This window comes from Vicugna pacos, chromosome 7 (genome assembly GCF_048564905.1).
Source record: "Vicugna pacos chromosome 7, VicPac4, whole genome shotgun sequence".
NCBI classification, from domain to species: domain Eukaryota; kingdom Metazoa; phylum Chordata; class Mammalia; order Artiodactyla; family Camelidae; genus Vicugna; species Vicugna pacos.
The window spans coordinates 63,176,223-63,191,724 of NC_132993.1; the positions used below are offsets into that span (position 1 = coordinate 63,176,223).

At 32.4% G+C, this 15,502-nt stretch overlaps 1 protein-coding gene across 10 annotated transcripts in view; it reads right to left on the reverse strand.

Annotated features, from left to right (window-relative positions):
• The window catches only part of AKAP9 (A-kinase anchoring protein 9), a 139,203-nt gene that overhangs the window by 94,156 nt on the left and 29,545 nt on the right, over window positions 1-15,502 (reverse strand). For all 10 annotated transcript variants that reach the window (XM_072964997.1, XM_072965004.1, XM_072965003.1 and 7 more), the window contains 7 exons: window positions 14,887-15,042; window positions 14,046-14,243; window positions 8,870-11,248; window positions 5,690-5,903; window positions 3,250-3,329; window positions 822-957; window positions 23-99 (listed from right to left, as the gene is read on the reverse strand). In XM_072964997.1, coding sequence (XP_072821098.1) covers window positions 23-99; window positions 822-957; window positions 3,250-3,329; window positions 5,690-5,903; window positions 8,870-11,248; window positions 14,046-14,243; window positions 14,887-15,042 — 3,240 coding nt within the window. The remainder of the gene's footprint in view (window positions 1-22; window positions 100-821; window positions 958-3,249; window positions 3,330-5,689; window positions 5,904-8,869; window positions 11,249-14,045; window positions 14,244-14,886; window positions 15,043-15,502) is intronic.

Sequence of the window (15,502 nt, forward strand, 5' to 3'; positions counted from 1 at the left end):
CCATTTCACAGACCTTACTTACTTGTGACTGAAGTACCAAGAGTTTGTTGTATTCTTCATTTACTTTGTTGAGAAGGGTCTGCATGTTTTCTTGAAAATCTAAATGACAAACAAACAATTATAATAATTTCATTCCACAGTAAGAGTCTGCTTCTTTCAGTAAGGATTATTCTATTCCTAATTTTAGAAAGTTGCCAGCTAGAAGTAAAATTCATATATTTAGTAGCCAATAATTAAAATCTCATTAATATGAAACACTTGCTACAAATAACCCAACAACTTCATATTAAAATGTTAATTTCTTTTTGTACACTAATTTGTACACATTTTGTCCATTATTTATACAAACAGATAGGAAACATTTTATCTGCGAAGGAACACAAAAAATTGAAGTTGCAATTTGTAAAACTAAACTAAAATAGGATTCTTATTAAGAAAGATAATTGTATGTCTTTTTATTTCTTTAAAAAAATAGAGCACTGACATAAACTTATGCAATAAATACAATAACATTTAAAGGTTTGTATTATGGTATAAAATTACAAATCACAGTGAGGAAAAAGATGGAAATAGAGGAGTAGAGGATAAAGAGACAAGGAAACTTGTAGACAGCTTTGGTTCTCTTTATACCACAATTATTGCATTGTAAAAATAAAAATGTACGTTAAGTATAAGATTTCACGAAATTTGAAAAAATAAGATGTTTATATGATAAACTCAAACTGACTAAATGATTAAGTAATGAATCAAAGGGAAAAGTTTATCAAGTCATTTAAGAAAATTAAATAATCTGTTCAATAATATGGTAAAGCCTTTACTACCTTGAACTTCACATCTATAATCTTGCAATTCTAGTTCTTGATTTTCAGGAGTGTGAACACCAGAAGTCTCTTTCTCTTCTACATTTATTTCACATTTCAGAGCAGGAGTATGTTTACCAAGCACGTTGCAAAAAGTCTGTTGATAACAAAATTAGGTATTTTATGGAATTAAAATTTTGATTTTTGCCTCTAAAGCTCATTAAATATTATTTTCCTGTATGTAAAAGGCAGTCAAAATGGCACTGAAAAATCAGTAAGCAAATACTCTTCCATACACACCAAATCAATCTGCAATAATAGTCCAAGTCTTTTCTCTTTATATACAGGACATGAAATTATTCTTATACCAGGAATATTGATAATATTCATTATCTACAAAATATATCAAATATATCTATCAAAACTATAATTCTTTCTGCTTCTAATAATGAGTATATCTTGCACTTTACCACTTTCTAGCTTGGACACTTTTCTGATGTTACCTCTGTAATGTCAACTATCCTTGAAAAAATACCAAACGGATGTGAGTTCAAAAATGATGACCAGAAAGTAGTCTACAAATTCTACAGAAATTATAATATATGAAGTAGGAGATTACAGTCACATATTTTACAGTCACATACAGTAACATAAGAGAACAGTATTTTGTGGTTTATACACACAAAAAAATTAAAAATATTTGACAAATTATTCTGGTTTTTCTCCTGAGCAACAGACAATTCTATCATCACTTATGACACATGCCCTATAATCATCTGATAAACCCTCTAAATAAGTTTCACCTTTGTCCCTCACGCAACTGGAAATATCAATCAACAACTTCTAGGCTAATAAAAATCAATTTGTTTATTGTTGCTATTTCTTGAGATCTGCCTTAAAATTAAACTACATTGTCTATTAATAATTGAGTTCATTAAATTTTCAACACAGTCCCGAAGGTAGAATTTTATCATAAATTGATAAATTGATTAAGGATGGTAGAAACCTGAATGATCACCCAATTTACAGATAAAGCAACAGACTCAGAAAGATGAAGTAACTAGTCCATGGTAACATCAATGATTAGTGACAAATCAGGTTTCATGATGAACTCCAGGGGACCTCTCCATTACAATAAGCTGATTCATATTTTAACTTGAGATAGGGGTCAGGTAAAGATATTAATGGAAGAAAATAAGATACAGTCAGCTTTTAAATAAACTACTATGACTGGGGCCTTCTTTCCATATGTACTGACTATCAATAATGGATATGAAAGGACCATGACAGAACCCTTCAGCAGAGGTACAGGCTGAATGAATAATTCACACATTTAGCGTGGTTATTTTTGACTTTTTTGTTGTTTTGAATACCATTTTTCTACTATTCTATAGGTAATCAGAATCAGTAAGGCAGCTCTACCTGTCCCAAATAATATCACCCTTCTCCCTCTTCAATTTACAAATACACAGGCGGGGATGGAGATCTGGGACAAGCCTAGGTATGTATTTTAAATTTTGAACTATTTCAAACATGCAGGAAAAACAGTTCATCTATCTCCTAGCTATAACAAACACTAGCATTTTGTCATATTATATACATACTTTTAAAAAGAAATTGAACATTACATATAGATTTGAAGCTCTCTGCATTAAGCATGTTTACCCATTTCATTCACCTCCCTCTGCTGAGAGGTGATTACTCTAACACACATGTTTTTATACTTTTTTCTTTTGAGATTTATTGACATTAGTACACATACCAAACACTGCTCCATTGTATGGATATATTACAATTTATTCATTCATTTGCCTGCAGATGGAAATCTGAGCTGTTCCCAATTTTTAACACAGGCACTCCTGCAGTGAACACATCTGGCTGTGCACATATATAAGCCTAAGTAGAAGTAAATGCCTGGGTTGTGTGATGTACATATGTTTAACAATATACCTTACCAATCTGCTTCTCAAGATAGTACATTCCCAGCAGCTATGTAGAAGATCTCCGATTTCACCCAATCATCACAAATAAAATTATACTCAGTATAATTAGAGTTTTCAAATACTGGCAATCTGAAGTGTGAAATCTTCTCTCACTGGTCTTGTACAAGATACTCAGGTAAGTCATCAAATTCACTCAAGTACCAAAGTGGGCAGGGGTAGGAAACAGACCCGCTTAAGGCTCTACTGTTCTATTTTTTTTTTTTAGTGTACTTTTTGTGTATTTTGCCGCTGAGATAAATTACCTGAATTTCTTCTGCTGCAAACTGACTAGCAGGAAAAAAAATTAAATGTTCATTTCAAATTTAAAAACTCAGGAATATTTTCTAAGTGCAGTTCTGAAGTGAGATAGTAGGGAAAACTAATTTGGATGGCTCTGCTTATCAAATTAATTTTAACTTAAAATATAGCATTTTGTGTCTAAAAGTACTTTGTAATTAATATCTTACTTGTGTAAAATGAGAACACTCTTCAGACACTGCCTTGCAAAGTTCTCCAATAAGTATTTGTAAAGGCTTCATTTGATCACCTAAAAGAAGAGATATTGCATTAAGATGCTCAATTTACACACTTAAAAAATATTTTCATATTAAACCTGTCAACTAGAAGCTTCCAAGAAATAAGATTAGTTTTAAATTCCTTATTTCTTTCAAAATTATTTTGTACTACTCAATGTAAACTGTCTCACATAATTTGTAGGATTTTCAATTTATATCCTACAAAATGGTACAAAGCAGTGACTTACATATTTTTTTTTACTACAATCCAATCCAAGAAACACATCATACAGCATAACCTATTACATACATCCATATAAAACTAAAACAAAAATTTCAAAGAATCAATGTTTAGTCTTTCTATATGCTATGCACTCTCATGTTTTCTATTCTACTCTATTTTTCCATTTATTAAGAAAGGAAAAAAAAGAGCTGGTCATTACTCACTAAAGTGACTTCATCGCCCATTAATGGACCTGTTAATTAACATGTAGTTTGAGAAACACTGGACAGATTCTATCTGAAGAGGATACCAATAAAAACAACACATGCTTAAAATCTTTTTAAATTCAAACTCAAAGAATTCCTAAAGTGAAAAAGTATGGTATTCTTATTTAAGCCATTCTTTAAATTCTACTCTGTTCAACAGAACAATTCCAAACTTACGAGATACCTCATTCCCAAAGGCAGATCTGTCAAGAGTAAAGAGGAAGTCTAGTTAACTGAGTAATTAAATAATTATTAGGGATAAAGGCCAACTGCAACTAGTCTTCCACGGGAAGTTCCTTAAATGTTGATTCCCACAGTGCCATTTTACTCTTTTGGCTCACCCTACAGTTTCCCAGGGCACCTCATTCTTGTCCTTGGCCTCAAATGATCGCCTGATTTACAAAATCTTTATCTTGAGTCTAATCCTCCCTCTTGTGTTTCAGTCATCTATTTTTAACTGCCTACTAGACATCTCTTCTTCAAACTCAACAGGTATTTTTAACTCAATGTTCTAAGCTGCATTCATTATTTTTCTCACAAATTTACTCCTTATATCCTCTTTATGACGGGAGCCATCCTCTATCCAGTTACTCAAGCTAGAAATTTAGGGATCATTCTCAATTTCTCTTCCTTTTACTGCAGACTAATGGCAAAATATCCTTCTTTCTCATGGGTGAGTTGTATTGCATTATATATATATGCTGCATCTTCTTTATCCATTCATCTACTGATGTGCACTTAGGATACTTCCACTTCTTGGCAATTATAAATGTTGCTGTTAATAGTAGGGTGTATGTATCTTTTTGAATTAATCCTTATTTTGTGGTTGGCTTTATTCCTTTGATAACTATGTAAAGTTTAAAAAGCTAAAGCTCTAAATATTCTTAGAAACAATGAACAGTACATATATGTAAATTTAAAAATATGTGCAATATATTGTATATGTGTATTTACATGCAACATACTGTATATGTGTAGTCAAACTGTAATAATGCTACCTAATAAAACTGAAAAATGAAAAAAAGATTAGTAGGTAAAGACATTAAGAGTTAATATAAACAGCTATTAAAAAAAAAAACCTACAACAACAACAAAAAAATTAACTGCAGGCTACAACCTACCTCTTTAACTCTCAAACTTTCCTTCTCTCTCCATCCCCAATGACATTTTAGTTCAACATCTTATTGTTAACAGAATCACTATCAAAGTTGCTTAACTGGACTTCCCATCACTTATCACCTCCCCTAGTTTGCTGCAATGGTATCATCTTAAAATGAAAGTCTTACTATGTTACTCCCACTATTTAAAGATCCTGCAGCAGGTCTTATCATCAATAGCATAAAGCTTAAACATGCTTCAGTCAGGGTATATGAAGCTTCTTCTGATCAAGCTCCTGCCACTCTTCTGAGCTTTATCCCCCACTACTTTTCATACACGTTAAACTCTCAATTTTTCAAAATGGATGCAGTGTATCACACCTCTACGTTTAAGATTCAAGGGCCTTCCCTAAAATTACAACCTCTCTACTCCTGCCTCCTGCCTCATCCTACTCATCCTCTCAGGAAGTACTAGATTTTCTCCTCTCTTCTTCCATTCTCTCTGTTCATTCTTCTATTACAGAAATTGTCCTGTTTCTATTATAGAAATAGTCTATATTTAAGAGTTTATTTTAATTGTTTTCCCATTGGATTGTTGACTGCCTGGAGGAAAATGATGCAGTATTTTTAGATTTTTCAAGCACTGAAATGAATATCCAATGATTATATGAACAAATGTCCAGGATTGAAATATCCAGTCATGTTCCTCTATAGGGTCTAAGGTAAAAACAGAATCATGGAGTGGCAGGCTCTAAGTGATACTTATTTGCTTCATAGTACTTATAATTTTGTTAGAAACCATTTACCTGTTTCTTTTGTTTTTATATTCTGTAGCTCTAGCTGGTGTATTTTCTGAAGTTCCTTGATCTTTTCCTCTTGAGCAGAAATAAGCTCCGCTTTAAGACTGCAAAGAGCTTTATCTTTTTCATTTTCCATATATTCACGAACCTGATCCACATGCGTTGAATAAACCAGAGAGAGGCATATACGCTGAGCTTCCATTTGTAGCCTTAAATCATTCTTAAAGCAAATTAATGTATCAGTTAGAAAATTTTTAAATGACAAGTCAAATGATTTATCTTTTTTTATTACAAAGGGGGGAAATACATGAAATCAGTTTAAAAACTTCATATAAGAGAAGTCTAATTTAATTTTTTTCTCACTTATTCTTTTGCACTGATCTAGCTGTCTTTTTCAAGGAAAATAGCCACATATTTTCATTGCTTTAACTTCACAGCAAATTTTGGTATGTGGTATAGCTTTATGCCTCATCTTTAATTTTTGCTTAAAAATAATATTTCAAATAGAGAACTATAATAATGAATTATAAATTATAATAAAGTTTAATAAACACTTATGTATGCACACCCCAATTTAACAATTATTTTGCCTTTTTTTTCTCTTCTCGCTACACATTTTTTTGGTTTAGAAAGAAAACATAGATATAATTTAATCTACTATGTTCCCATTTCTCTTTCCCCAGAGGCCATGATTTTCACAGATTTGTTGCAATTTCAGTTATTTTCTTATACTCTTACTTCTTAATGCACCTATAAACAATACATTATATTTTGTGTTTTTAAAAATGTGCATAAATGGTGCAAAATAATATTTATTTTAAATTGCCCTTCTCATTCAATGCTTCTAAGATTTACCTCCAACCTGAACCTGTAATACAGATGAATTCTAACTGTGGTTAATGTAATACATATGAATATATCACAATTTTTAGAGATCAACTGAATTATTTCTAACATATTGACATTTCAAAAAACACTGCAATAAATTCTTATGCACATGCCCTTGTACAGATATGCTAGTGGTTCTCTAGTGTAGTGGTTCTCAAACTTTAGCACACATCAGAATCACCTGGAATGCTTATTAAACCAGACTACTGGGCCCTTCCTCCAGAGTTTCTGGTTCAGGAGGTCTGGAGTGGGCCCCAGCATTTGAACTTTAACCTGTTTCCAAGTGATGCTGATGCTGCTGGTAAGAGACTATACTGAGTACTGCCTAGAAATGTAAATGCTGAGTTACAGTTAATGTACATTAAGTACATAAAATTTTAAGAAATTACTTTCATATGATTTTATATTTTATACAATATACAATTTACACTAATATTTAATAGTGTAGGTGAGCACTCATCTCCCCATCTTCTCATCACATTTTTTACTGAGACTTATTTTGCCAATCTGAAAGGTATAAAATGCTATTTTATGTCAATTATAATCCTGAAAGTATCTTTTCATCTTTATCAGTCAACTGGCTTAGTCCCAAGAGTAGAAGTAATTTTTGTCATCTCAGCATTACTTCTAAGCTCTTACGTGTAATTGTTGTGTAAATTATTGCTCAATTTCTTCTGTGAGCTTCCCTCCACAAACACACACCTAACATGTCACCCTACCATTAGAGGAGTTTGTCTTGGCAGTGATGAGTGGGCAAGGACAGCATACAAGTTTGCCTCCCTTTACTTCATGCAAGTTAATATTAAAGAGACGGTATCTGAATGTCATTGAAAACGTCTCTAGTTAAGAGAAAATTCTTACTGAGAAAATTTGACCATTTTGACAGCTTCAAATTTAGGTCCTCTTCCAGTAATATTTTTTAAAAAAATTTATATGATCTCTGGCATTTTAAGGAGTAATTAAATTAAAACCATATTATGATTCTGAAAACAATTTCAAATATTTAACAAATCATTAATAGTTACACAATTTCAACTTCTTAACTCTATTTTGGTGATTAAAATGTACAATATTTTTACATCTGATATAACATCATAAATGTGAATATATTTATTAGAAGTAAAAAGAAAAAACTTTCAAATGGCTTCCTACTATATATAGAATAAAATCTCAACTTCTTATAAAGTTTATAAGGCTCTCCAAAATCTGGTCTCTTCCTTCTTTTAACTCTTCTTCTTTCACTCTCCCTCTCTCAAACTCATCTAAACATGCCTTTACTCTGTTCCTCAAACTCATCTGTGTCTTCACGATTGTCTAATATGCATGTGGTAGGCTTCTCCCTGTCATACAGATAGCAGTTTAAAAGTCAATTCTTTCAAGAGCCCTTTCCTCGCGACCCTATTTAATACTGCCACCACCACTACCAATCATTCTCTATCACATTATGTGTTTCGCTTTCCTTTAAAAAATACCACTATTTCTAACTATTCTACTTGATGTCTTCATTTACTGACTGCCTCCCTTACTAGAATATATGATTTCTGAGAACAGAAATCTTCTTTCTCTTTTTTGCCACTGTACTCCTATACCTGGCAAGAGATTCAATAAATACTTTTTGCAGAAATGAAGACACAATAAAGCTTTAGTTAGCACCATTATACACGACAGAATTTTCCTGTTATTTCTCATTTCAGTATCTGGCAAATACAAATTGTCAAGAGTAATCTATTACTATTCATTACATGCATTCTTTTAACTGTAGACTACTACTTTTTTTCCCCCCTCTTTAGGTATAACAAAACTCTGAGAAAACTCTAGGACTTAAATTGAATTTTTTTTCCCTCAGAAATATAGTTTCATAACTACTGAACAACTATATGGAGTACCATAAAGTTTAAGAGTTCACTTTTAGTTGTGGAATCTTGAAAAAACACCAATATAAATATGAGTATGAAACTCTGAAACCAATCTTTGAGATTACCACACAATATTACAAAATAACTTTTCTAAAGCTCAGACTCTCAACAAAGTTATTTAAACTCCTTTCTCAGAGACAATGTGGAACCATTACTATGTTTTATTTCCTGAGCAGAATGTATAATATAGATTAACTAAATGACAGGCAACAACATTTAAGAAAAAAATAAATAAAAAATGAGAAATAAATGACATGCCCAAATGAGAATTAGACTACAGGGTCTACTTTCATTTTCATGTAAGGAAATTATTTATGCTTTACGAAGATGAACACTTTTAGTATGAAGTGTACACTTTAACATATATACATAATAAACATACCTGTTCTGATTTAAGTACACTGAGCTCCAGCTGAAGTTTATCGTTTTCACTTGGTTCAGCTGCCCCGGGAGATGATTCATTTGTCACTAACGGCAAGTGATCCAAAACCTGTTCTTGTTTGTTTTCTTTTCCAAGAGTCATATTTTCAAAAGCAATTTTCTCTTCTTCCATTATTTCTGAATCTTCACCAAAATCTTTATTTATTTTAGAAACTGACCCTCCAAAATCCCTGCTTCTCAAAACTCCATCTTCTGAAGAGCTTAAATGGACATCACACAAATTTACATTTTCTGTCCTATTACAGTTAATTATGATTTCTAGCTCTCTACATCTCAATAAAACTTGCTCTTTTTCTTGCTTTAAAGATTTAACTTCTTCACTTAGAAAAGTAATCTCACCATGTTTCTGTTTTAATTGTTCAGAAAGATCAGACAGTCTCTCCGACAGTTCTAATTTTTCTCGCTTAGTTACCTCAAGTTTTTCCATAAGTTCTGTTGTATCTTTCTCAACAACCTCACCAGTTTCCAAAGGTTCTGCTATAAAAGTTTTGTCATCGTCAAAGACTGAAGTTTTCATTTTCACTGTAGTTGTATTTATTCTTTGTAAATGATGAAGCTCTTCACTAAGAGCTTTAAGCTTACTTTTATACTCTACTTCTTGTTTATTTTTACTGTCTTCTAAATCAGTTTTTACCTTGAGAAGGCAAGCATAATCCTCTTGTAACTCTTGATAGTTAACTTCAAAATTTTTTTCAGCAAATGAAAAAGTGTTCCTTTGCTTTTCAATCTCTTCAGTTAGCTGAATACATTGTTTTTTGAGGTCTTCATTTTCCTCTGTAAGTATTTCTATTTCTTTTTCCCAGTTACAGTCTTTGGACCTGGACTTAATGGAGTCTATGAAAATTAATCTTTCCTCCTGGTTAGCAGGAGTATGTATTTTCAGCATGTCTTCAAGGGCTTTCTTTTCATCTTTAAGAATGCTATTCTCTGCTTCAAGTTGTGCAAATTTTTCTTGAAGGTCTTCCTCTTTTTCCTTCATTTGTTTCTCCAATAATTCAGTTTTAAGTTGTAATTCTTGAACTTCTTGTTCAAGGGTACCCTTCTCCTTTTCTTCTTGTCTGAGTATTTCAATTTCTTTTTGAAGTTCATTGATTTGAAGAGTCATTTCCTCTGATTTTGAATTCATAAGGGACTGCTGTAAATCTTTTAGCTTTGAAATTTCCAAAATTAATTGATTCTGCTTAGTTATCAAATTGTCTTTTTCAAACTGCATGGTTTCTATCTTTTGACTCATTTCATTCTGTAAGCCATCTATCTGCTGCTTATAGTGAATGCCTAAGTTATCTTTAAGTTTTTCAATATTTATTCGATGCTCAATTTCCAAATCTTCCTTCAGTTTGGAAAGTTCTTCTTCATGACTAAACAGAAGCTGTGTCCTCAGCCTCTCTAGCTCAGCTTCTTGTGACTCAGCCATTCTGTCTAATACAGCATTCTTTTCTCTTTCTAACATTTCAAGCTTTATCTTATAATTTGTAACTTCTGCTTCATGCTTTAATTCTAGCTCCTTCCTGGATTCAGATGCAGAAACAATCTCAGCTTTCAATTCTTCCACTGTACTAAGGGACTTGTGTGCTTCACTGAGTTTACTTTCTTGTTCAGCTATTGTCTGTCTAGCCCTCTGAATCTGGTCCCTTGAAAAGCTCAATTCTTCAAAAAGGTCTTCAAGCTGTCTCTGTAAAGCAGACTTTTCCCCTGAAATTACTCCTAGTTCTTCCTTGAGTTTTTCCTTTTGAGAGTTAGTATCTTGCAATTTTATATTCAGTTCATTTATTGCCATATTCATTAACTTTATTTGATCTTCATTAATTATAGTATTTGGGTATGATCTTAGAGCATTCTCCATTTCTCCCTTATGTCGTGTTTTCAGTTCATCTATCTGTGACATGTGTTGTTTTATCAACTCTTGTTTCATCTGCACTATCTGCTGCCCATACATCTCATCCAGCTCCGCCCGGAGTTGTTCTAACTTTCTTTGCGTTTCTTGTTCCATTCTTTGTAGGATATCAGTTTCAAATTGACTATCTTTATGATTTTTCTTCTGAAGTTCTTCAACTGTCCCCATTAACTGCTTTATTTCCTCAGAACACTGTCTTTCCTTTTGCTTGGAATTAGTCAGCTCTAATTTCATATTTTTTATCTCTTGCTTCTTTTGTACAACCTGTTCTTGTAATTCTTCTAGTAATTTATCAGCAGTTGTTACTTTATCCTTTAGCTCTAGAGATTTTTTTTCTTCTTCTATAATTTTTGCATTTAATTCTTCAATGACTGCCTCCTTTTCCTGTATTTCTTTATTTGAGCTTTCTACTTTTTTATTCTGTTCCTTAGACAGAAAAAAGGTAAATATAAAAATGGCATTTTTAGTTCCTAGTAACTTGTATCATTTAACCCCATTATCAAAAGACTGATAGAATACTTTTTACATTATTCTATAAAAGTAACTGCTGGGCCTGCCCCTTAATTTTTCTCAAGTCAATGAGACACAGGACTTGTGTAGCCAACACTACTTATGAGCAAACATTACAGCAGGGTTGGCCTCCTTGGGAGGAAGAAATGTTCTTACATTTTTATGATTACATTTTTAATTTAAAAATTCAGTTGGATTAAAATGTGTCTAAACCAGCATATTTTCATCCTTAACTGATCCATAATCTAAGTAATTAGTATTTTCAATAGCTAGAGTACTATGTATTCTTTACAGTTCAACTCAAAATTGTGCAACACCTAATATTACTGCAAACAGTTCTTCCTTCAACTATTAAATAATACAAATTCATGGTTCATTTCTTTTAGCGCCATTTACTTCAAAGTACATAGCTTTAAACCACTTATATTGTTTTACAAAAAAAAGACAGCTCTGTGGTTAAGGATACAATCCTTCTATTTTTTGGAAACAGACCTGAGGGAGTAGGAAATACAGTCTTTGCCTGTGACTAATGCACCATGTGAAGTTCAGAGGATTAGGACAATAAGAATGCTACTGAAACATTCAATGCAGCTGCTTCAGAGACCAAGACAGTTCCAACTACCATCCTAATGCCATATTCCCTCAGCTGTTCTAATGAAACTACTATTCAGGAGGATTAATTCAAAGAGGGAAAAAAGGAAAAAAAAATACATTTAATGAAAAAAGGACTGATAACAGAAGTATTCTTGCTAACATTCAAATAAACAAAGGTTATTCCCCCTATGAAAATGAATTACCTCAACTTTAAATAATCACAAATTATACAGCCTACTGAATATAATTTAATAAATACAATAAAATCCAATTTCTAGGCTCTTCCAACCTTGGCCTTGACTTCCTTTCAACTCTTATCTCCTGAAGACTCACTTCCAAAAACTACTGTTTTCTCGTTAAACTATTTTTTAATTCCTATATATGTTTTAACGTGTTTTGGTCTGGATCTTTATGCACACTCCACCCTGTCTAAAATGTTTTCCCCATCTCATCAGTTCAGATTAATAATTTAGTCACTTATTTATGAAATTAAGTATTACGTATATGCTATGTGCCAATTTATTATACCAATTATGGAGGAAACAAAACACAATTAAAAGAGAATTGTTTCAAGTTACAGACCTACCTCGAATATCAACTCCCTGCTAAGGCCTACTGAATCACCTCCCTTATGAAGCCAGACCTATCAAGAACTTTCAAACCACTTTTCATCCGTATCCTTGTTTTGTGGTGTCTTGCATACATGCCCTACTAAACCATTGGTTTCAGTGAAGAAAAAAAAGCACATCTAAGCATCACTCTCTCTTTCAAGAGCCTGATATAAAACAGGCACTCTGTAAACATTCTGATTTCAAAATTACCATGGTTGTCAAGTATGTCCATTTCATAATTTAAATATCTTACAATTGTATATTTCCTACTTTCCTAAGAGACAGTCTCTGAAATCAGATTACCTATTTTTGAAATCTGGCTATACCAATTTATTACCTGTATACTTGGGCAATTTATTTCATCATGCTTTGCCTTGGTGTCCTCATCTGTAAAAGGGGAATGATAATGGTATCTTGACCTCATAAGTTTGTTGTGATGACTCAATATGTGTAAGATGCTTTGAATACTGCCTGGTACCAAGTAAATAAAAATAAATGCTAGCTAATACTTTTATTATTATCCAAACAATAGTCTTCCTTGTTAATTTCTCAACCTCCTCCAGAAGAACCTTCTAAGTTTATAAAAAGTACTGCATTGTGTGTACTGTGTGTCCTCATTATTCACAGATTTCAATTTGCAAATTTGCCTACTTGCTTACATTTATTTTGTAATCCCCAAATCATTACTCGCAGTCATTTGCGGAAGTTTACAAGGTGGTAAAAAATTTGGGTTGCTAAACATGATTCCAGCTGACATCAAGGCAGCTTGATCTCACACTGTCTTCTTGTTTTATCTCTCATGTGGAGAGGACAAGGATGGACACTGCAAGGATGGCGAAGGTAGGGGGCAGTGCAGTGTAATGTAAAAAATTCTGGCTCTGGGTCACTTGCATGGGGTTTGAATCCTGATTCTGGCAACTGTTGGGGGGAAGAGGGTAGCCTCAGGCAAGACACTTAATACTTCTAACCTTCATTTTCTCTTCTGAAAATTAAACAAAATATAATCCACCAGGGTGAGTTGTTTTTAGGATTTAAGACTATAATCTACATGACATATATGTGTGTGTATGTATGTGTATATGTATCTCCCTTAGAAGCATTATTTATTAAATAAGTGTTCCAGGCAACTCTATAAAACATAACTCCGTGAATAAAGAGATCTGATTTTTTTCTAATTAAAATCTATAAAACTTCATTTCATGAAGAAAACATTCTCAGAATTTCATGAAAAGAAAAAAAGGACAAAACTTCTGGTTATAGATTCTCCTGAAAACTCAGTTTAACACAGGCTGATCACTTTCAAGGAACTCAGTTATGAGTATTATCTTAAAACCTATTATCGAGATTCCCAATTGCTTTGAAATAAAATTATTTTACATACTTAAAGAATTTTTCTCAAATTATGAAATTTTATGATTCATGTGTATAACAGAAAGATAAATATTTGCATTAAAAACTTTAAAGTTAATTGTAAAACACACTGGTTGATTTCCTTAAAATAAACATACCATTTCATATGTTCTAATTTTCTCTTGTAAGAAACTAATTTGCATTTTGAAGTCTTCTTTCTTTTTGTGATAATCTTCTAATAGATGGTCTTGTTCTTCCAGCTGTTGCTGATGAGTGAGGATCTGTTGTTTGGCTTGTAGTAAATCTGCAGCTGTGCTACTATGAGTGCTGTTTCTCAGCGTTTCACTAGCCTGTAACTTGAAAATAAAAAGAAGCCCAAAGTATTAAATTCTTAAGTGACGGCACTAAGGAACAGGCATCATTTAGGGTGTTACTCAGCTCACAGTTGCTCTCTGGAAACTGTGCTAGATTCACACGCTTGAGACCCAGCAAATATGCTGCCAAAGCTGATAAGAAGGGTATACTATCTAAGCTGATAAATTCTCTTTTGTTTAAGCTATTTCAAATTATTTTCTGTTACTTGTCATCAGAAATCTTGATTAATACAATTAGATTGCCATGACTCTAATTAAAGGTAAGTAGAATGTATTCAGTCCACTTAGATTTTAGAACTTAAGTAAAATAAAATCATACCAGAGTTGGCAAAGGTTGACTACAGGTTAATGTCTGCAAAAATTCACCTTATCAGACTTACAAGATTTTGTAGGATTTTAAAATACAGATGAGGAAGAAGTTCAAATAAAACGATAGCATGAAACCACCCAAGAAGCATGAATTAAATTTCTGGTTAACATAACAAGAGGTATTCACTTGTTTTGCCAACATGATACATCATAAGTAAATGGCTTTTAAACAAATTTATATTTGTTCTGTAAAGTATGAAAAAAGTTAATTCATAACTAAAAATTTAATACATTTTGTTTTATTAGTAATACTTACATGTTGGAATTGAATCTGTAATTTTTGACTTTGTTCCGTCAACTCTAAAAATTCTCTCATTGTCTCATCCTTTTCTCTCCTTGCTTGTTGTAAATTAGCAGTGAGCTGGGTTATTATGCCATCTCTTTGTTTAATGGCAGCTTCAAATTCTTGCAACTAAAAGACATCAGTGAAAATAAAAAGTGCTAGACTTACTTTTCAAACAAAATTAAATATTAGTTCAGGTAACTCCTTCAAAAATATGATATTCAAAAGGCACTGGCAGAATTATTACAATTTGTAAAGCAAACTTTTCCATACTTGAAAGCTATTAGCTTACAGGAATTAGCTTTACTTACAAATCAACTTTAAAAAATTTATCTGAACTAAGGAACAAAATACATTAGGTCTGACTTAGCCATGTATCTACTTCTAGAAGGGTAAGTGCCTTTGCTTTTAGGGATGCCCCAATCTGTACGCATCATCATCATAGACGTGTTTAAGCCTCACTTATTTCTGGAGAGTATGAAACTGAAATGTACTTTATCATCCTAATCAATGTCTTATTTCACCTTGTTTTCAAAAGTGACTGCCACAAACAATAGATGTCATCCGAACCACAGGAAGTTAACTTTAC